Source organism: Ascidiella aspersa, chromosome 1 (assembly GCF_963924565.1).
Source record: "Ascidiella aspersa chromosome 1, kaAscAspe10.2, whole genome shotgun sequence".
Lineage (NCBI taxonomy): Eukaryota > Metazoa > Chordata > Ascidiacea > Phlebobranchia > Ascidiidae > Ascidiella > Ascidiella aspersa.
Window position 1 is genome coordinate 9,712,616 of NC_139447.1, and position 19,579 is coordinate 9,732,194.

At 37.5% G+C, this 19,579-nt stretch overlaps 1 protein-coding gene and 13 non-coding genes across 14 annotated transcripts in view; all 14 read left to right on the top strand.

Moving 5' to 3' along the window:
* Nucleotides 1-19,579, top strand: part of LOC146167131 (cilia- and flagella-associated protein 54-like) — a 168,597-nt gene that overhangs the window by 67,000 nt on the left and 82,018 nt on the right. Inside the window, exons 21-33 of the mRNA XM_083390976.1 lie at nucleotides 2,804-2,923; nucleotides 3,483-3,616; nucleotides 4,321-4,552; nucleotides 5,218-5,444; nucleotides 6,089-6,245; nucleotides 6,885-7,034; nucleotides 7,611-7,758; nucleotides 8,095-8,258; nucleotides 9,207-9,367; nucleotides 10,449-10,694; nucleotides 11,346-11,543; nucleotides 12,120-12,272; nucleotides 12,901-13,035. Of these exons, the coding sequence (XP_083247102.1) occupies nucleotides 2,804-2,923; nucleotides 3,483-3,616; nucleotides 4,321-4,552; nucleotides 5,218-5,444; nucleotides 6,089-6,245; nucleotides 6,885-7,034; nucleotides 7,611-7,758; nucleotides 8,095-8,258; nucleotides 9,207-9,367; nucleotides 10,449-10,694; nucleotides 11,346-11,543; nucleotides 12,120-12,272; nucleotides 12,901-13,035 (2,225 nt within the window). The remainder of the gene's footprint in view (nucleotides 1-2,803; nucleotides 2,924-3,482; nucleotides 3,617-4,320; nucleotides 4,553-5,217; nucleotides 5,445-6,088; nucleotides 6,246-6,884; nucleotides 7,035-7,610; nucleotides 7,759-8,094; nucleotides 8,259-9,206; nucleotides 9,368-10,448; nucleotides 10,695-11,345; nucleotides 11,544-12,119; nucleotides 12,273-12,900; nucleotides 13,036-19,579) is intronic.
* Trnal-caa (transfer RNA leucine (anticodon CAA)) lies at nucleotides 33-151 on the top strand. The gene is made up of 2 exons: nucleotides 33-70; nucleotides 106-151. It is a non-coding gene; the product is annotated as a tRNA-Leu (tRNA).
* Trnal-caa (transfer RNA leucine (anticodon CAA)) lies at nucleotides 219-337 on the top strand. The gene is made up of 2 exons: nucleotides 219-256; nucleotides 292-337. It is a non-coding gene; the product is annotated as a tRNA-Leu (tRNA).
* On the top strand, nucleotides 405-523 carry Trnal-caa (transfer RNA leucine (anticodon CAA)). Its single transcript has 2 exons — nucleotides 405-442; nucleotides 478-523. It is a non-coding gene; the product is annotated as a tRNA-Leu (tRNA).
* On the top strand, nucleotides 591-709 carry Trnal-caa (transfer RNA leucine (anticodon CAA)). Its single transcript has 2 exons — nucleotides 591-628; nucleotides 664-709. It is a non-coding gene; the product is annotated as a tRNA-Leu (tRNA).
* Nucleotides 776-894, top strand: Trnal-caa (transfer RNA leucine (anticodon CAA)). The gene is made up of 2 exons: nucleotides 776-813; nucleotides 849-894. It is a non-coding gene; the product is annotated as a tRNA-Leu (tRNA).
* On the top strand, nucleotides 962-1,080 carry Trnal-caa (transfer RNA leucine (anticodon CAA)). The gene is made up of 2 exons: nucleotides 962-999; nucleotides 1,035-1,080. It is a non-coding gene; the product is annotated as a tRNA-Leu (tRNA).
* Nucleotides 1,148-1,266, top strand: Trnal-caa (transfer RNA leucine (anticodon CAA)). Its single transcript has 2 exons — nucleotides 1,148-1,185; nucleotides 1,221-1,266. It is a non-coding gene; the product is annotated as a tRNA-Leu (tRNA).
* Nucleotides 1,333-1,451, top strand: Trnal-caa (transfer RNA leucine (anticodon CAA)). Its single transcript has 2 exons — nucleotides 1,333-1,370; nucleotides 1,406-1,451. It is a non-coding gene; the product is annotated as a tRNA-Leu (tRNA).
* On the top strand, nucleotides 1,518-1,636 carry Trnal-caa (transfer RNA leucine (anticodon CAA)). The gene is made up of 2 exons: nucleotides 1,518-1,555; nucleotides 1,591-1,636. It is a non-coding gene; the product is annotated as a tRNA-Leu (tRNA).
* Trnal-caa (transfer RNA leucine (anticodon CAA)) lies at nucleotides 1,704-1,822 on the top strand. The gene is made up of 2 exons: nucleotides 1,704-1,741; nucleotides 1,777-1,822. It is a non-coding gene; the product is annotated as a tRNA-Leu (tRNA).
* On the top strand, nucleotides 1,889-2,007 carry Trnal-caa (transfer RNA leucine (anticodon CAA)). The gene is made up of 2 exons: nucleotides 1,889-1,926; nucleotides 1,962-2,007. It is a non-coding gene; the product is annotated as a tRNA-Leu (tRNA).
* Trnal-caa (transfer RNA leucine (anticodon CAA)) lies at nucleotides 2,261-2,379 on the top strand. Its single transcript has 2 exons — nucleotides 2,261-2,298; nucleotides 2,334-2,379. It is a non-coding gene; the product is annotated as a tRNA-Leu (tRNA).
* Nucleotides 2,447-2,562, top strand: Trnal-caa (transfer RNA leucine (anticodon CAA)). The gene is made up of 2 exons: nucleotides 2,447-2,484; nucleotides 2,520-2,562. It is a non-coding gene; the product is annotated as a tRNA-Leu (tRNA).

Here is a 19,579-nt window from a genome sequence, read left to right on the forward strand (position 1 = left end):
AGAAAACTGTTATTAGTTTTTCTATTAATCAAGTCCGGATGGCCGATTGGTCTAAGGCGCCAGACTCAAGCTTTAAAGCTTCACTGTTCTGCGGTGATATGGGTGTTCTGGTCTCCGAATGGAGGCGTGGGTTCGAATCCCACTTCTGACACTAGTTTTGAATTTTTTTTTTTCTGACAGCAATACGGAAAACTGTTATTAGTTTTTCTATTAATCAAGTCAGGATGGCCGAGTGGTCTAAGGCGCCAGACTCAAGCTTTAAAGCTTCACTGTTCTGCGGTGATATGGGTGTTCTGGTCTCCGAATGGAGGCGTGGGTTCGAATCCCACTTCTGACACTAGTTTTGAATTTTTGTTTTTCTGACAGCAATACAGAAAACTGTTATTAGTTTTTCTATTAATCAAGTCAGGATGGCCGAGTGGTCTAAGGCGCCAGACTCAAGCTTTAAAGCTCCACTGTTCTGCGGTGATATGGGTGTTCTGGTCTCCGAATGGAGGCGTGGGTTCGAATCCCACTTCTGACACTAGTTTTGAATTTTTGTTTTTCTGACAGCAATACAGAAAACTGTTATTAGTTTTTCTATTAATCAAATCAGGATGGCCGAGTGGTCTAAGGCGCCAGACTCAAGCTTTAAAGCTCCACTGTTCTGCGGTGATATGGGTGTTCTGGTCTCCGATTGGAGGCGTGGGTTCGAATCCCACTTCTGACACTAATTTTAAATTTGCGTTTTTCCGCCCGCAATAGACCAAGCAGTTTTTAGTTGTTAGAACAGCAAGTCAGGATGGCCGAGTGGTCTAAGGCGCCAGACTCAAGCTTAAAAGCTTCGCTGTTCTGCGGTGATATGGGTGTTCTGGTCTCCGAATGGAGGCGTGGGTTCGAATCCCACTTCTGACACTAATTTTAAATTTGCGTTTTTTTCGCCTGCAATAAACCAAACAGTTTTTAGTTGTTAGAACAGCAAGTCAGGACGGCCGAGTGGTCTAAGGCGCCAGACTCAAGCTTTAAAGCTTCACTGTTCTGCGGTGATATGGGTGTTCTGGTCTCCGAATGGAGGCGTGGGTTCGAATCCCACTTCTGACATCAGTTTCGAATTTTTGTTTTTCTGACAGCAATACCGAAAACTGTTATTAGTTTTTCTATTAATCAAGTCAGGATGGCCGAGTGGTCTAAGGCGCCAGACTCAAGCTTTAAAGCTTCACTGTTCTGCGGTGATATGGGTGTTCTGGTCTCCGAATGGAGGCGTGGGTTCGAATCCCACTTCTGACACTAATTTTAAATTTGTGTTTTTCCGCCCGTAATAGACCAAACAGTTTTTAGTTGTTAGAACAGCAAATCAGGATGGCCGAGTGGTCTAAGGCGCCAGACTCAAGCTTAAAAGCTTCGCTGTTCTGCGGTGATATGGGTGTTCTGGTCTCCGAATGGAGGCGTGGGTTCGAATCCCACTTCTGACACTAATTTTAAATTTGTGTTTTTCCGCCCGCAATAGACCAAACAGTTTTTAGTTGTTAGAACAGCAAATCAGGATGGCCGAGTGGTCTAAGGCGCCAGACTCAAGCTTAAAAGCTTCGCTGTTCTGCGGTGATATGGGTGTTCTGGTCTCCGAATGGAGGCGTGGGTTCGAATCCCACTTCTGACACTAGTTTTGAATTTTTGTTTTTCTGACAGCAATACGGAAAACTGTTATTAGTTTTTCTATTAATCAAGTCAGGATGTCCGAGTGGTCTAAGGCGCCAGACTCAAGCTTGAAAGCTTCACTGTTCTGCGGTGATATGGGTGTTCTGGTCTCCGAATGGAGGTGTGGGTTCGAATCCCACTTCTGACACTAATTTTAAATTTGCGTTTTTCCGCCCGCAATAAACCAAACAGTTTTTAGTTGTTAGAACAGCAAGTCAGGATGGCCGAGTGGTCTAAGGCGCCAGACTCAAGCTTTAAAGCTTCACTGTTCTGCGGTGATATGGGTGTTCTGGTCTCCGAACGGCGGCGTTGGTTCGAATCCCACTTCTGACACTAATTTTTATTTTTTATTTTTCTGAAAGCAATAGGGAAAACAGTTATTAGTTTTTCTATTAATTAAGTCAGGATGGCCGACTGGTCTAATGCGCCAGACTCAAGCTTGAAAGCTTCGCTGTTCTTCGGTGATATGGGTGTTCTGGTCTCCGAATAGAGGCGTGGGTTCGAATCCCACTTCTGACACTAATTTTTATTTTTTGTTTTTCCGCCCGCAATATAGAAAAATGTTGTTAGTTTTTCTATCAATCAAGTCAGGATGGCCGAAAGGTCTAAGGCGCCAGACTCAAGCTTTAAAGCTTCACTGTTCTGCTGTGATATAGGTGTTCTGGTATCCGAATGGAAGCGTGGGTTCGAATCCCACTTCTGACACTAATTTTGAAATTGCGTTTTTCTGACAGCAATACGGAAAACTGTTATTAGTTTTTCTATTAATCAAGTCAGGCTGGCCGAGTGGTCTAAGGCGCCAGACTCAAGCTTAGAAGCTTCACTGTTCTGCGGTGATATGGGTGTTCTGGTCTCCGAATGGCGTGGGTTCGAATCCCACTTCTGACATTACTTTCGAATTTGTGTTTTTCTGACAGCCATGGGGAAAACTGTTATTTGTTTTTCATTTAACAAGTCAGGATAGCCGATTGGTCTAAGGCGCCAGACTTAACCTGTAGAACTCTCCGATGTTATACGGCGTTTTAATTTTTAAATTTTGTTTGTTTTGTGGCCGAAATTTGTTTCATGGCCTTGGTCATTTGTTGCTAGTCTTTTGTTGTCACCGTATTAATATTTTCTGTTTTTTTAGGTAGCTTCCAAATGTCACTCTGCATTGCAAGAGGTCGGCGGGATTCTGAAAGTTAAACGTTCTTCGATCACCCAGTCACTTCACCACATGGTGGCGGCGCTCACTCATTATATTTCCAAGGTTTCAAATTCTTCTTTTTGTATTCTTAATCTGGGCCTTCTAATGTTTATTGTGAATTGTTTTGCGAATAAGTCATCTGCTGAAACTTGAACACCCTTCTGTATTTCGCTTTATTTGGAGTATATTACTAAACCAGTTCCACCGAGCGTCTCATAGTACATATTTTAAGCAATTTCCCGCCCCCTTTGTCAAATCTAATGATTTTAAAAATTAAATTGTTACTTTTAAAACTAACCAAAATTTTTAAAACTACTCCAGAATATACATTAGTTATTTGGGCAAATTTATTATTCTTAGACGAACAATAAACCTTTTAGATAGATAAAAATCTTCTAGACCGCATTATTGGGATATCTTCCAATGTCTAATTGAATCCTGTAGCTTCGTTCATTTCTATTGAAATAAACCAAAAGACCAAACATAAACCTTTTTTACTCGGCAATGTCTAAATTATTTTCGGTTTCTTCGATTGGACATGTAAAAGTCAGGTCGTTTTACAAGCTACATATATGGGTTGACATATGGTATACATCTATGTGAAACACTTGTGTTTTCGCAGGTGACCAAGGCCCACGGCAAGATAAATGCCGCTCTAGCAGCGATCGAGTCCGGCAAGCAGATTCTTAGGATGGAAGGAGGCTCCACCAGGACCGTTGACGGGTCGGAAGAACAGATTAGCGCTAAGAGGAGCAAGTTAGTGTTTCCAAATAATTTCGCCACAACTTGTATATAATAATTAGTGTTTTCAAATAATTTATTCCATAACTTAAATGGGGGTAGTATTTAAATGATTTACCTGAAAACTTGTAAACATTTATTGCAGAGATATTTTGCCTGAAAACTTACATTTTGTGACGAATTTTAATACTTTTATTCCTGCAACTTGCACATTAACCCCCTCTTTATTTCTGCAATCTTGATGAAAGTGTTTCCTTTTTCTTGTGATAATTTACATTAAAGAATATGGAAGTCTTTACCGAACAGTAACACCAGGAAAGCTTTACCAATACACCAACCTTAGTCCTGACTGAATATATATATAATTTTAATTATAATTATAATTTACAGACTGTTAGCAACATGTGCTTTAATAAAAATGTGGTAGCTATAATTGGAGGAGTATTAACATAAAATTATAACTATAAAAGGGAAAGCTTAGGAGCATCGAAACCATTTCACGAGTTATTTTCCTGTTGGATTTTTTACAACATTAAAGCCATTTTTTCACGAATAAAAAACCTTATACTGTTAGGTCGCTATTGAATTTGCGCGATCTTATGGCAGTGACCGCTGTTTCCAAATTATTTCTCGCTGGGATTTTTAAAAGTGTTTCCAAATCTTTCTTCTTGGAAAACGCATCAAAGCATTTTTTTCACGAATAACCTCGTTACTTCCAGGTCGCGCAAGGGGGCCGGTGCCGTGCCCGACGTGGTGTCCAACGAAGAGCTGGCCGCCTTGGAGGAACGCCTGGCCGAGATTTCCCGGGACACAAGGGCAGCGGGCGAGCTGACGGGCTTCGAGGACGCCACACAAGTACTGGTTCGTATCTCGCGCATGAAGCCAATCGTCGCCTACCGCGAACTGAACAAGTTCCGTCGCCGCACGCGCTACCTGGAGTTCTTCGTCTACGTGAGTGTTTTTTTTGGAATTTGTGTTGTTGGGTTGATATGTGGGGTGTTGAGGGATTTTGAATGCGTTATTGGAAATTTTGCTGTTTTCACTACTATATTTTTCCGTTCAAAGAATCAAAATCGTTAAAGGTTTGTTAGGATTAACAATTTTAATCTACATACTTCGTATTAGCCTTAATCGAAATATTGTTTTGAACAAGCGCTTAAAAACAAGAGAGTATTATTATTTTTGTGTATGCCTTGTTTATCTTTTTATTAGATTTTCAGTGTTTTATGAGAGAACGCCCAACTTTAAAAATCCCGAAGATTAACCTCTTTGCGAGTAAGGAAATAAAGTTAGTCCAAAATCTACAGGATTACTTGATGCTTTAGGCAGCAATGCAGATCTGATCCCAACAAACCCTGGGCCAAATGCTCACAACGCCATAACAAGCAATCAAACTAATATTGAATTACATAATGACTTAAGGGATGATAACAATGAGTCAATAAAGCCCTATATTTGCTTCACTTGATGTTTTAAGCAGCAATGAACGTCTGATCCCTACCAAACCCTAGGCAAAAATTGCACAACGTCATAATAAGCAATCGAACAGTTACAATCTTACATAATGACTTCAGAGATGAACAGTAAGCCAATATATCCACATACTTGCTTTCCAGGTCTTGAAGAAAGCCTTGCGTCTGCAGCAGATCGACCTTGCTATCGACTGGTCACGTGACGTCCTCTCAACGCTCCACCGACGCAACGAGCAGTACGCAGTCAACCATGCCCTGGTCTCGAAGCAGCCCGGCGGCATTGCGGTCCAGGGAGACGAGGCGAAGAAATACGCAGCAGCAGTGGTTGAGTTTTCCCAGGACCCTGCAAAGAAGAACGCCAAGAAACAGAAGTATGTTGCTAAAAACTAATTTTGTCTGAAAAAAGGTTGCCCGAAACATTGTATTTTATTTCGTTCTACTTCAAGAGAAAAGTACGTTGGCTTAACTGAAAATAACAAAACCGCAATATACATCCTGCAAAATGTATTACGGCAACAATTGAGATGAACAACCCAGCTTTATTAATCAATGTTTAAAGAAAACACTTATTTTAAACCACGTTATTTGACTGAATGACTCAATTTTAAGTCATTTTACCCTTAAGACTTATGTCAAGTCATTTGACAACAGTGACTCTAATGCAGGGGTTCTTAAACTGTAGTCCATGAACCCCTTGTGGGGTCCGAGAACTAGTTTTAAGGGCCCATGATGGCCTAATTGAAATATTAAGGTATTATTTAAGAACTAATCAAAGTTTAATTAAAAGAAAACTTTTTAGCACTGAACGCATTTAGACTCTATTTTCACCTTCACATTTTTAGACCGAAATCAGCATATCTCTGAAGTTTATTGTATTGTGACGTCACTTTTTAAAATGTTTTGCCCGCCGTGGTCCACGCAAAGCTAAACTAAATTTTAGTGGTCCGCGTTAAAAAAAGTTTAGGAATCCCTGCTCTAGATCATTAAAGTCAAGTTTCACTCCTCATTCCTCCAGGGACAAGCAGAAGAAGCTTGCGATGTTGCGGAAGAAGACCGGAGGAATGCCAGGAAACGAAGAGGTGGAGGAGAGGGAGCTGAGAGCGCTCGGCATCCTCGAGCAGAGCTTCGTCGAGGCGTTCAGGAACTCTGTCAAGAGGAAGAAGCTGAGAAAGGTAATGAGTTGCGTTTTATTTTAGCCTATATTTATGTCGAAGATGTTTCGGTGTTCCTTTTTTGCTCTTCCCTTTATGTTACTTAACGACAAATTGCGTTGAAATCTTGAGGCTTTCGCACAGCCGTGTTTCATCACTCTGGGATGCTCTAAATCGAGATTCCATAACAAGAGCAGGAAAATGAAAAATAATAATATCCCTTGAGTTGACATGTTTTTACCAAATTCAAATTTCAGTTCATAAAAGCTGGGTTATAAGACTTCGGCTAGCAAAAAAAATGCTAATAAATCACACTTTTCTGCCATTTTAGTCTATTTAACGATGCACAACACATAGTGGTGCGTGGTTAAAGCGGTAAACTTAGCTATTAACCTTGCTCTTTAGCAAAGAGTTAAAAAATATGTTCATCTACGAATGCGTTAGAACTACAATCGACGTAGTGTAAAACATCACAGAGCGTTGTTTAGGCTACAACATCATCACATTTTCACCCACGATATATAAATTTCGACTTATACTTTTTTTTTTCTATTTAATTTGTTTTGTTTTTTGTTACTATTTGTTTTTTCATTTTATTTTTATTTTTTGTATGTTTTGTGAAGACAGTCATTACTTCATTACACTTGTTTACTTCTGCAGATCTCTGCCGAAGAGATGCCCTGGCGTGCTGAGTTCAACCACCTGGTGGCGCTGCTGCACTACGATGACTTCCTTGAGATGGTTCGAGGCAAGACTCGTTCGAACGCGGGAAAGACACCACCGTCGCGTACAGCCGAGTTCTTGGACCAGGTGGGGCGAAGTGATTTTTGTTTTACGGGGTAGAAAAATACAACTTATGTTTGGATAAGGTTGGATTTAGGGTAGTGAAGCAACGTTGGTGATACGTTTTTCGTCAATTAACGAATGGTTGTTTTATCTGCGAAAATATTGGTTGTCATTTTAAAAACATACCACTTAAGGGTTTTTGTTGTTTTCCTTCGGTCGTGGTGGAAATTTCTGTATCTGTAAATTTTTGTGAGGAACCTCTCATCAATTTATTAGTGGTCGGTAGTAGCAAAACTCGAGCAATATTGGTGACAATCCCAAAACAAAACCGAGTAGTAATTTGAGAACACAATCCTACGCCACGATTATTACCAAACTTTTCTGTTCTGTAAACAGAAATTTAAAAATGTGTTCTTTCGGAAATATAGTCGCTTTGAGTTGCACCGTTTTTTCTAGATTTTCGTTAAAATGAATTTCGATTGCACAAACTTCCATCAAACATATGCATTTCCTAATATCTAACTCTCTATGCCAATTTCAACTGTATACATTTTATAATCGGATTTACCTATTTATAACGAAATCCTTGTTTTTTTGCAGGACTGGTGGTCGTACGATTCGAGCGGTGCCCTGGTTGTTGGTTGGAACGACATGCCGAGACCACAGAGTGCTTTCAACGTTGAGGGGAGACACGAAGTTGCTCGAGCGTTAGAGAGGGCTGCACACCTCGCTATATCAAGCTCGCTAGGTGGGGAAATGCTTCTAATTTAAAAGAGTTTTCAGCAACTGGAACGTACATATACGCAATGTGGATTCTGTGATCAAACCCTTCTGGGGTCGTACTGGACAAACGGCACCCATTATCTAGTACACAGTATGCCGGTTTCAGCTGCTGAATATACGGGCTGTTGATCCTTTCACAATTAAGGTTATCTTTTATTCACGTTGTTGGAAATTAATAAAGGGATAATTAAAAAACGTTCAAAATGCTACCTACTTCTGTATGGGCTTTGGTATTCTTACTGCAACCTCATACCAATATGCTTGAACAATTATAAACATCACTTATTGATTTCGTTTTCAGTTGCTGCTCCAGTTCCACCCCCAGCTACAAACCCAACACCAGGTGACTTAGACGACGCGCGACCCGACAGTGGCATTACTCATCGAAGCAACTCCGACTCACTTCTCTCCAGCCAAGGACATGAAGAATATGCACAGCCTTCAGAAACTATGGAGAGCCTCATGGTAAATCGGTTTTTATTCAGGCTGGAATAATATCAGTTTTCTGGTTTATTTTGTCTAATTTTTCTACACCCTCTGCTTCAAGCTTGTGATTTTTGAACAGTTTACGATGCAAATCCTTACTGCAAATAAGTCTAGCTCGCTGCTATATAATATAAGCGTTTGTTGTGTTTTATGAATACTCGGGGAAGGTTTGTGACTTTGTAACCAATTCAGATCCTGGCATTTGATGTCGGTGCAATTCATACATAACCAGTAGAAAAGAGTTTAATCTATTCTTACTCAGTACCTAACTTAGCCATATTTCCTTGTACCTTAAACGATATCGCCCAAACTTGAACATTCGCAAAATATAATACATCCGATATTTGAGCTGTAATGTTTACCGACGTTAACTGATGGAAATCCTTTTGTTTGTAAAATAGTGAAATGGGTATTAATATTGCGGTACGTAAAACACAAGTTATCGAAATTATATGTGATAAAAAAATAATATGTGACAGGCCTTAGAGCAAGAAACTTTGACTTGGAATCTTAGATTACCTTTGCACTACATTGAATTACTCCTATAGCTTAACTAAACGCGCTAACTTAAATAAAGTAATATTTTATGCAATAACTAAAAAGTGACACTTTTGACAAACTGTATTTTTAAGTGGACGAGCTTTCAAACAACTTTGCTTCATCGGGTCAAAGTAGAAATACAAAAACAATACAGTGGAAAAAGACGAAGTAAAGGCGCAAGCGCAAAAATGGGCAATAAAAGGTATAAGGTCAAACAGTTCCACGGGCGCACGCTCGCTGATAAGAGGACCGATCCAAGACCATGTTCAACATCGCGTAACTGTTGAATGGATGTACCGCTACTTGTTAAATGGTGTAATGTGCAATGAAACCAAAATCACGACTCTCTAACTAAATTAATTAGTGTCATTTTATCGCTTCCCACAGAGTTCGATGCTCAGCTTCCGTCGCGGACTGGTCTTGGCCCACCGCGGTCAGCACTGGACTCTCATGCAGAACCTGTCCAGGTCACTTGTGTCCTGTGTCATGTCCGTCCTGGTCACCATGCCCGACCTCACCGACCCTGGGGTCACGCCTCAGAAAATCAGGTCAGAGTGACGGCATTTTTATTTTTGGTTTTTAATATATGTTTTTAAAGGCGTTGATTTTTTATTTGTATAGTAGAGAAGCTATTAAAAGTTTACATTATTTGATACGAGCTTTAAAATGAAAAGTACTGTTACAACATTGTTTAACATGATATGTACAATGTTTTTCGTAAATACTCGGCCCACTGACACCAATAACATCTATTTTGCCTCAAACTAAACGATTTCATGTGCTTGATTCGTTTCGGTATAAAGCTACACGCAGTTGCATTTGCCCAGACCTCAAATTTTTTACTTTTATCTCAGTTTTCTCAGAAAGGTAATTTAAGTTTCAAAAAAGGTCACTTAAGTCATTAACTTCTCCTTTTTTAACTAAATTTAATTCTAATTTATTGACTTCGTTTTTAAAAATGTCGAATGCCGATTTATGGCATTGTTTTGTAATACGATTTTTATATATTTAGTCACAACCTGTTTAATTTGGAAACAAAATCGTCGAAGCCAGTTTTGTAATGACTTTAGTCGACTTGACTAAAGTGCACTTAAATCCCTGTTTTTAAATGACCTAACTTGACTTAAGTCTTTTGGGTAAAATGACTTTACCTTAAGTTATTTAGACAAATGAATTAACAACGTTAAAATTTTTTAATTAAATACTTTTTATTAAAACTGGGATATGTTAGTCAATTAGTAAATGTAATAAATGTTAACTTGCTATTTGTTTCGATTTTTTACGTTTGCTTTGAAAAATATTGGACAGAACGAAACGTGTTTACCATTTTTCTCATATTAATTTTTGATGCCAATGATATGTGTTGAAATTGACTTGCGTCACTAATGATTTGGACCTGGACTGGACTTAATATGTTTTTTTTATAAATGACTTCCCTTGGACTTGTCAATTCGCAAATGACTAGACTGGGACTTCAATCATTTTGAAATGACTTGTTCGCAGCCCTGGTGAAAACTATACGTGACTAACTGTCCTCCCGAAAGTCGTAATACTCTTACAAATGAATAAACTAATTGTAAATAACCCATTTAACCCAAAAATTCTGACCAACGGTTTGTCCTTTCACAGAGGCCTGATGTGGCGTCCTGTGTCAATGGCCGCCGATTTCCTACTGGACATGCTGGTGTCCATGCAGGAACGCTCGGACGCTTCGGCCATCTGGCCAGTGGACAGCTTTGCAGGGGACATCACCAGCGTCAGTGGAGGGGCTTCTCTCAAGTTTGAGTCCCGCTTGGATGACGTCAGTCTCACTGACGTGTCACTGGTCAAGCGTGTCGTCTTTCAGGCCATTCAGATGCTCTACTTCGAGGAAAGGTAAAGAGTCAAATGTTTGCTTGTGGATGATGTGGTAGTTTTAATAAGAATTGATAAAAAATGAAAAAGCGCTTAAATTCCATTTCTCGACAGGGTTAATTTACTAGTTTTTCGCTTTTAAAGAGGTGACTTATCTATAATATTATGGTGCTGGCTGTGACATAAAGTGGTATCAGCATTCCAAATGTTTACACCCTAATTCACATTAAAATACAAATAGTTATTTCATTCCGGTGCTGTTTTATTATTTGTTAAATACAACCCTTAATTCCTTATTAATTATAGGGTAAATAATTAGGTCTAAAAATACTAAAAGAATATAAAAACACACAGGTTTAAACTGTGGCATATTTTTATACAAAAACAAATCAGCTAATTTTGGAGCATAATGGTTGGAGGTTTTAGTTGGACGTAGTAAGAATATTAAAGCCTAAATAGGTAACATATTTTGTTAGAGATATATTCGAAACGTTCAAAATGCTACCTACTTTTACATGGCCTTTGATATTCTTACTAAATCAGCCAATCGTGTACGAAAATTTTTCTAGATTTTTCTCTTAGGGTTTGCGATAATACAAAAAAATTAAGAACAGACTGTTTAAACTTTATGGTTAGCAAACCGTTTTTAATCGACGTGTCTTTTACCAATAGGTGGGAGCAACTGATAGACCTCAGCCTGCGCTTCTCGGCTCTGACCCACGACCGCTACTGTGACGTCATGACGCCTATTCTTGCGCATGCGCAGTTCCGGCTGCACGAGCGGGTGCAGAAGTGTGGGGGAGAGCGTCACCCCCAGCCCCACTTCACAGGGGCAGCGCAGATGATCGGAAAAAAGAAGGTCGACAACCGGTGAGTGGTGGCTGTTGTTGACGTTTTTGATATGGTAATGTTTTTTGTTTTTTTTATTTTATTTATTTTTTTTTTGTTGATGTCGTAGCTAATAACGTGACTGTTGCAGCGAACTTGTTTTCGACAACATACGAGTGACGTTTTGTTGCTGTTGTTGTTCTTGTTGGTGTGCTTGTTGTTGTGCTTGTTGTAGTGGTTGTTGTTATTTTGGTTAAGTTTTTTTTGGTGGTATTTGTTATTGACGTTTTTGTTATGGTTATTATTATGTTTTTTTTTTCATTTTGTTGCTGTTACTGTTGTCATGGTTAACAACGTGACTGATGCAGCGAACTTGTTATCAAATACCGACGAATGGCGTTTTTGTTGTTGTCATTGTTGTGCTTGTTGTTGAGGTTGTCGCTATTTTGCTTGAGTTTCCTTTGTTTTTGTTGTTATTCTGTCGTTTTTGACTGTTGCCCTTGTGTCTGTTGCTTATATTTTCACGACTCTTGTTGCTAATGTGACTGTGTTAAAAAAATAATTTTTTTGGATACAACATTTTTTAACATTTCAAAATAATAAAAAAATGGTTCGCAGGGATTATCTACGTCATCAGCTGACCGTGAACTACACTAGTGACGCGTCATCGGTCGGGGTAGGAGGTCATATAGACCCGGCGTCACACGACGTATACGAAAGCGGAAGAAGAGCTATGGCACTTGCTTGCGTGCCGTTCGACTCCATACACAGGTGAGCTGCTGACGCCTTTGTTGAAAACAAGTCAACTCCGCTGTATTATACTTTCAGAGAAAAATGATCTTGTTATAAGTTTAGTTATTAATACTTGTACATTCGAAACACAGGTGAGCTCCTTCTGTATTATAAAATTTTGTTTACTTTTTTTTCTGTAATTATAACAAAAATATTATTGTTCAGGATTGTTATTTTATATGACTCAAATACGGCGTTAGTACTTTTTTTTACCACATTCTCATTTAATTGTATAATTTGACAGTCTTTATCAGACAGTTGCACAAAAGTTTAATATCTACAACATTTAGGTTCCCTATTTCGAATGAATAAATAGCAACATTAAAAACATGTTGACAATAGAAACACCAATGATAAATAATACATATATGTTACCAACACATAGTCGCCGTTTACCTGAAAGACAAACGGCATGTACTTTTCTGACGAAATAAAAAAGAAGTCAGTTTTGCAATCATGTCAACTTAAAATACCGAGTCATTTTCACTTTTGTTGCTGGTTTATGCGGTCACAAGCAATATGTAGTAGACCAGGACTGTATTGTTATTTGCAGCCTTAACCAACTGAGCCTAGTAGCTTGTTTCCATTACAATGTGATACATTTCAGCATGGAGCTTCTCCGTGTTTCGATGTCCAAGTCGCAGTACACATCCCGCGCCCTGCAGCATTCCAGAAGGCTCTACTCGGTTTATTTGGCTTCCCAGCACAACAACTTTGCCAAGTCGAGAAAAACAAGCGCAAAGTAAGTTTAAAAATCAGCTCTAATTAACAAAAGAATTTTCAAGCTGTGTTGCGGTCTAGTCTCGAGGCCGTGGAACTTTTTGATAATTATTTTTAAATAACCAATTCGTATTACAATTTGGCATACAGAAGTGTTTGGGACTTGAAAGCACACAATTCACCACTAGATGGATAATCGTTTACCCATATATTTGCCGTAGTAACGGTTGTTACAAATGGGCAACTTTTTTGTTTTTAGTTGCCCCCAAGTTGTTAAAATGTAAGAACCACTCATTAAAAAGATGCATGAGTATTGTGTAGGCTTTACTTAGATATAGATTAGAAAGCTGGATGTATATTGCATCTAAATTTAGTGAGGTTTGCATATTCTTAGCTGTCGTAATTTTTAAGTGAGTAAGCTCTCCCCTAAAATCACTAAACATAACACGAGCATTTTGTTTCTGCTGCTCCTCGAAATTGGACGACTACACTTGTAGTTTGTACTTCAACACCAGTACCATGTAAACACTGGATCAGTTTGTTTGTTCACACAATTAACCATAGTATAGTTTACATTTATGTGCACAAAGTGAGCACTGGTGAATTCGCAACATTATGAAAAGAATTTGCAAAGTAAGTTTTCGCCACGGTTGTAAATTGCAAGCCTCCCAGCCTTTATATTTAAGATATTTGTACTCTCGAATAGGTATTATTCTGGAGAGGAACTATTTTCAATAAAGTATAGCTAAGCCTTACAAATGTACAACACGATCTTTTACAAATACGATTGAAACATAAAATTACTGCCTCAGCTTTGTTCGTCTATTTATTCAAAAGTGGAAATATATTCTTGGTCGCAAAATTCGTCTCGTAGCAATCGACCACTATGACATAAATTAATGCCGAAAAACGTTTTAGATTTGACCTAAAAAACGCTTTTTAGGAACGTTTAGGTCAACGTAATTACCACTTGATGTATTTTGGCCACACTACCCAGTTGTTTAGCACGTTTTGTGTTGTTTGCCGTGCAATGATTACGTCCACAAATTAGCATATTGCATTTAAAATTTTTTACCTAAATATGAGCGATTCCGTCCTAATATTTGACCTACTGCTTTTCATGTTGAATTGTATAGATGTAAAAGTACTTTTTTATACTTTAAGTGGGACCTAGAGTTATTCGGGAACCCTCAGTGTGAGTTATTTAGTCGTATAAACTGTAATTAATTGTTCGAAACAATTTAAATTTAAATAATAACCTTAAAAAATATGTTTTTTCCTAAAGAATGGAAGTGCAATTAGACATAAGCTATTTTTATGCGATTGGGCGATTTGTTACTTAAAACTGTAGTAAATGAGTTTAACATTTTTTTTATTTTAAATCTTATGACTACCAGGATATAATACGATATTTCTGGGATTTGGTGTAAGTTTGTCAAATTTAACGCATTTATATGAGTTCTCAGATTGGTTAGTAATTGAAAGACTAACGATGGTTACCATTTAATTTAGGTTGTAACACATCAACGAAAAAACAATCTTTTTTTTAATGAACCACACCCTCTTGTCGTGGGATGTTTAGTTGGATATGTAACTTGTGTTGTTATATTAGTGTGTTTGCAATAGCAAGTAATGGACAATCACAACAAAAAATCAGTGCCCAAAGGAAAGTTGAAAAAGAGTTTTGTTTAACATTGTTTATAAGATTTGAACTAGTTAAGTAAACTTAGAACGTATTTGCATTATCACAACAAGCAGTTATTGGCTTTAACCGCTATATTTTAGTTTGCCACACACTCCCTTCCTTATGTACAAGTTGTCGACCTCCACTGCCCCAACAGAGTTGTAGCCCTTGATACCAACAACTCGAATCTGGAACGAAACTCGGTTTAAGTTTGTTTCTTCTCAGGTTTAGGAGCACCAAACAAATTCGATAACAACACACAATAGACACTTAGAAAACTGCGAGTCCCTAATTATTATATATGGTATAATGACACCCTTTGACCTACCATAGTGGCACTCTGTCGACTTGAACAGAAAGTCTCTTCCACTCTGTCTGTTTTTTGTCCATTCTTGCCAACAGTGTTAAATAGGAGTAGACGTTCAAGCTGTCGCCAGGCACAGGTATGCGGAAGTCCAAATGCACGCAGAAACAACCGGCCAGCTCGTACTTTGTGTACAAACTGACTTTATCACCGGCTATCAGTCCTTCGCTGCCCATCCTCATGTAGTAATTGTCTAGTATTAGGTTTGGATTATTATAAATAAAACTAAAATGTCGAAGAAGAATATCTGTAGAGCTAAATCATTACAATACCTAAATTGCAAAAAAAAACTTCAGAAATGATTAACAATATTATGTTTACAGCCCTTGTGTTAAATCTAAATTATTATAACTGACTTTTTCCATCTGGTTTGGTCTCCACAACTCTCTTCCATGTTGGTACATTGAAGATGGTGTATCCAAGTCTGAACCTCCAATAACCATAGGGTGACACGCCTGTTTTCCTCCATCTGTGCAAATCAGTTGTTTCGAACTTGGTTTTGTACTCTGCAGAAGTAAAATAAAGTTAAATGAGCCTATTGTCGATGCTAAAGCAACTCTTTAAAGTGACTTTTAACACCTAACGTGTCGGCTTCCAACTAGTGTCATCTTCTTGACATTTTATTAGTGTTATTCTTGATGAAATTTAAGAAGGAATAAGGGAATAATTCGTCGAATAAGCATATTCATTTTGTGATGTTCCAAATTTACTCACTGTTTTCAGGAACCGTTGTCTCGTTTTGGTGTTTGCATCCATCCGATAGCTTGTTTATTATGACAAATTCTTTACCATTTGTTTTTTCATAAAGGATAGATAAGGCAATAGCAAGAAAAAACCCACGCAACTTCTGCATTTTTCGAAATGATCTCGAAAAAGGATAAAATAACGACGATAAATTAAACTACATATAAACTTACTTTTGAGAACAAGGCAAACGAGACTTTGAACTCAAACAACTATATTGTCACGTCTTTTGAAAGACAGTTTATAGATCACTGTTTGAAGAGGAGCAGCTTTGCCTGTTCTATACTGGGTTAAAATATACAGAAAATGCTTTGATCGCTACTGAAAATCGCTGGAAGTTACAAAGTGAACAAAAGGGTTCGGCTCTGGCTTTGAATTGTTCCTGCGATCAATTTTTTTATGGACTGTCCATCGACTGAAGATTCACACCTTACAATGTATCATTACACTTTTAGGCAGGTTTCTATTCACTCAATCCTGTTCTAAACTGAATAATTTTCGCGACTTCCTTTATTTTATTGAATACTGCAATTACTATAATGTTGCTTTGCATAGTCTCGTGGAAAATCTAAAAACATTTGTATTTTGGGGTTTACGCGAAACCTTTTGCGTTCGTTAAACTACAAAAGTGATCGAGGTTTGACCGAATTTTATTGAAATATTGCAGTAAATCATATAACCAGTCTGCACGATTTGACGTCTGCACGATTTTCTTGATGTGTTTTGACACATTTTAACTTTTTCTGCACGTTTTTTGTTGTTCACCCTAGAACAGTCACGTCCACAAACGAGCAAATAACTATTCAAAATTCGCTTTATCGAAAACGTTTTCGTCACTATATATTTGGCCTCCTGCCTGTTAAAGTTATTAATGTGTAAATCATTTTTTCGCGCTGGTCGTACCACGTTTCGTCCGGGGGGTTATGTTGATAACATTAGTTTGGGTTAGGGTGCGAGCTAGCGTTTCGGTTTGGGTGGGTCAAGTATATCTTTTTTAATTATTTCTTTCTTGCAATTTTGATTGTGACAACTTTTTTTTTTGTAGTTGCTGTAGGGATTTAATTGCAACCCAGATTATGTAGGATACGTCAGTATGGGCCTTTGAAGGCTTATTGTGGGTTCATTTTGTATTTTTTTAGAAACGGTTTCTTTTTCATTTTGTCACTATTAGAGATGATTTCTTGAATCGCAAAGGCATATAATCGACAATCACAACACGTAAAATGAATGCAGCAATGTATGTTTATTATAATTGCAATTTACATTTCGTATGAATTGAACCTTTTATGCAAAATCACAATTTAGGCTTGATGTATTATAACATCGTTCGAGAATGAATGGCTTTCCATTAATTATAATGACTATAATAAATGAATTGTTGGTATAATTTAGTTTGCCGCACACTCCCTTCATAAGCAAGTAATGGACAAAAAAAATAATCGACAATAACAGTAAAATAGGTTAATTCTGAACGGAAAGTTGATTATATTTTTGATTTATTTTAAAGGGACATAAATGCAAAATTGCAATACGTATGCATTATTACAAACCAAGTTTAATTGGCTTTATCGACCATATTGCGGTTTGCCGCACATTCCCTTCATCATGTACAAGTTGTCGACCTCAACTGCCCCAACAGAGTTATAGCCCTTGATTCCAACAACTCGAATCTGCAACGAAACTCGGTTAAAGTTCGACTTTGTGGCTGGTTTTTAACCATCAATCAAAGGCTATGCACATTACAACATACAATATAAAATTAGAAAACAAGCGATTAACTATTGGTATAAATGATTTAATTTCAACGTTGTGCAACAACGACAAGTTGCATTTAAAGTTATTTAAGTTTTCAAAAAGTGGAAGAATAGTTTTTTGACCTGAACAAGCACCATCTAAATATATTTGTCTCAAAGCCGATTTATTTTATGAAATTTCAATAATGACAGATGTTGAATGAAATTATGACACCCTTTGACTGACTTACCATAGTGGCTTTTTCTCTGTCGACTTGCACAGAAAGTCTCTTCCACTCCGTTTGTTTCTTGTCCATTCTTGCCAACCGTGTACGGAAGGCGTAGACGTTCAAGCTGTCGCCAGGCACAGGTATGCGGAAGTCCAAATGCACGCAGAAGCAACCGGCCAGCTCGTACTTTGTGTACAAACTGACTTTATCGCCGCCTACCAGTCCTTCGCTGCCCATCCATATAGTGGTTCACTATAGTTCATATAATTGGTGTGTTTTTAAAAGCAAATAAGTTAGGCAGGGTGCGGTGTGGTATATTTTAAAATGTACAACAAGATAAAATAAAATAAAAACTTTTTTAGAAATGAGCACGAGGTTATTTTCCGAAAAGTGCACTCAAAATTGAGAACAACTTTTAGAAATAAGGAACATAATGACAACGCTGTCTTTACGAACTGTTATCTTCCATTTAGGTGCTTTAGCGGGCTAAACCAGATTTGACCCAAGGTTGTGTGTCAAATTACCTAAGCATTAATCAGTATATATTACAATATGTTCTACCAGGAACTTGACAAAATGCCTTATTTTTATGTAAACACTTGCTTCTCATAATAAAAAAATATTGTTTCATACTTAATTTAAGGGTATTTATACTATCAATAAAATTCAACAATTTTTAATGTTAGGTGCTTGTCAAAAATAATGTATGTCAAAAACAAGTCACTTGACAAAATGCCTTATTTTTATGTAAAAACTTGCTTCTCATAATAAAAAAATATTGTTTCATACTTAATTTAAGGGTATTTATACTATCAATAAAATTCAACAATTTTTAATGGTAGGTGCGTCAAAAATAATGTATGTCAAAAACAAGTCACTATTTTCTTTTACCAATAGGCAAATATTTTATTGCCAACGAACAGTATTAGTCAGTATTAGTTAATAGCAGAAACTTCAATTTAGCCCCACTGTAATAGTTTTAAACATCATATCCTGGTATGCTAATGACACCAATACAACTTTTCCTCACCTTTTCCATTTGGTTTGGTTTGGTTAACTCTTTTCCATGTTGGTACAAAATAATAGTTTGCGTATCCAAGTATAAACCTCCTATAACTGTACCGTGATATTCCTGTGTTCATCCATCCGTTAAAATCAGTTGATTCAAACTTGGCTTTGTATTCTGCATAGAATTGTTAGAATGTTAAACAATTTTATAATCGACGCTAAAACTGCACAATACTGTTATCTCTTATTAGCAAAGCATTTGCCTGTAACAAGTATTCCTAAACTATTTTTTGAGCAGCTCATTAAAAAGATTTGATATTGCATTTGCATTGTTCCATATATACTCACTGTTTTCAGGAAGCGTGGTCTCGTTTTCGTATTGACATCCATCCGGTAGCTTGTTGATTATGACAAATTCTTTATCATCTGTTTCACCATCAGGAATAGCTAAAGCGGTCGTAATCAAAAACGCGCATAACACGTAAAACGTATGCATTATTTTTCAATCGTCTAAAAAACTATCAAAACAAAATATTTTGATGTCAAGTTTATCCTGAATACATTTTCAGACTCCACTACTGTTAAGATGTAAAGAAAATAAACTCGGAGTTTAAATGTCTATCGTGACATCCTTCAACAGACAGTCGATTGGATTTTTGAAGACGAACAACTTTGCCTTTTTGGTGTTTGGTTATAAAAAAAACAATTTTTTTTATAGTTTAAATGCTACTTTCGCCAAAAACTAGACAGTGGACGTAAAGGATTGCTTTTGGCTTTGAATTATTCTTGCATGGAATTTTTTA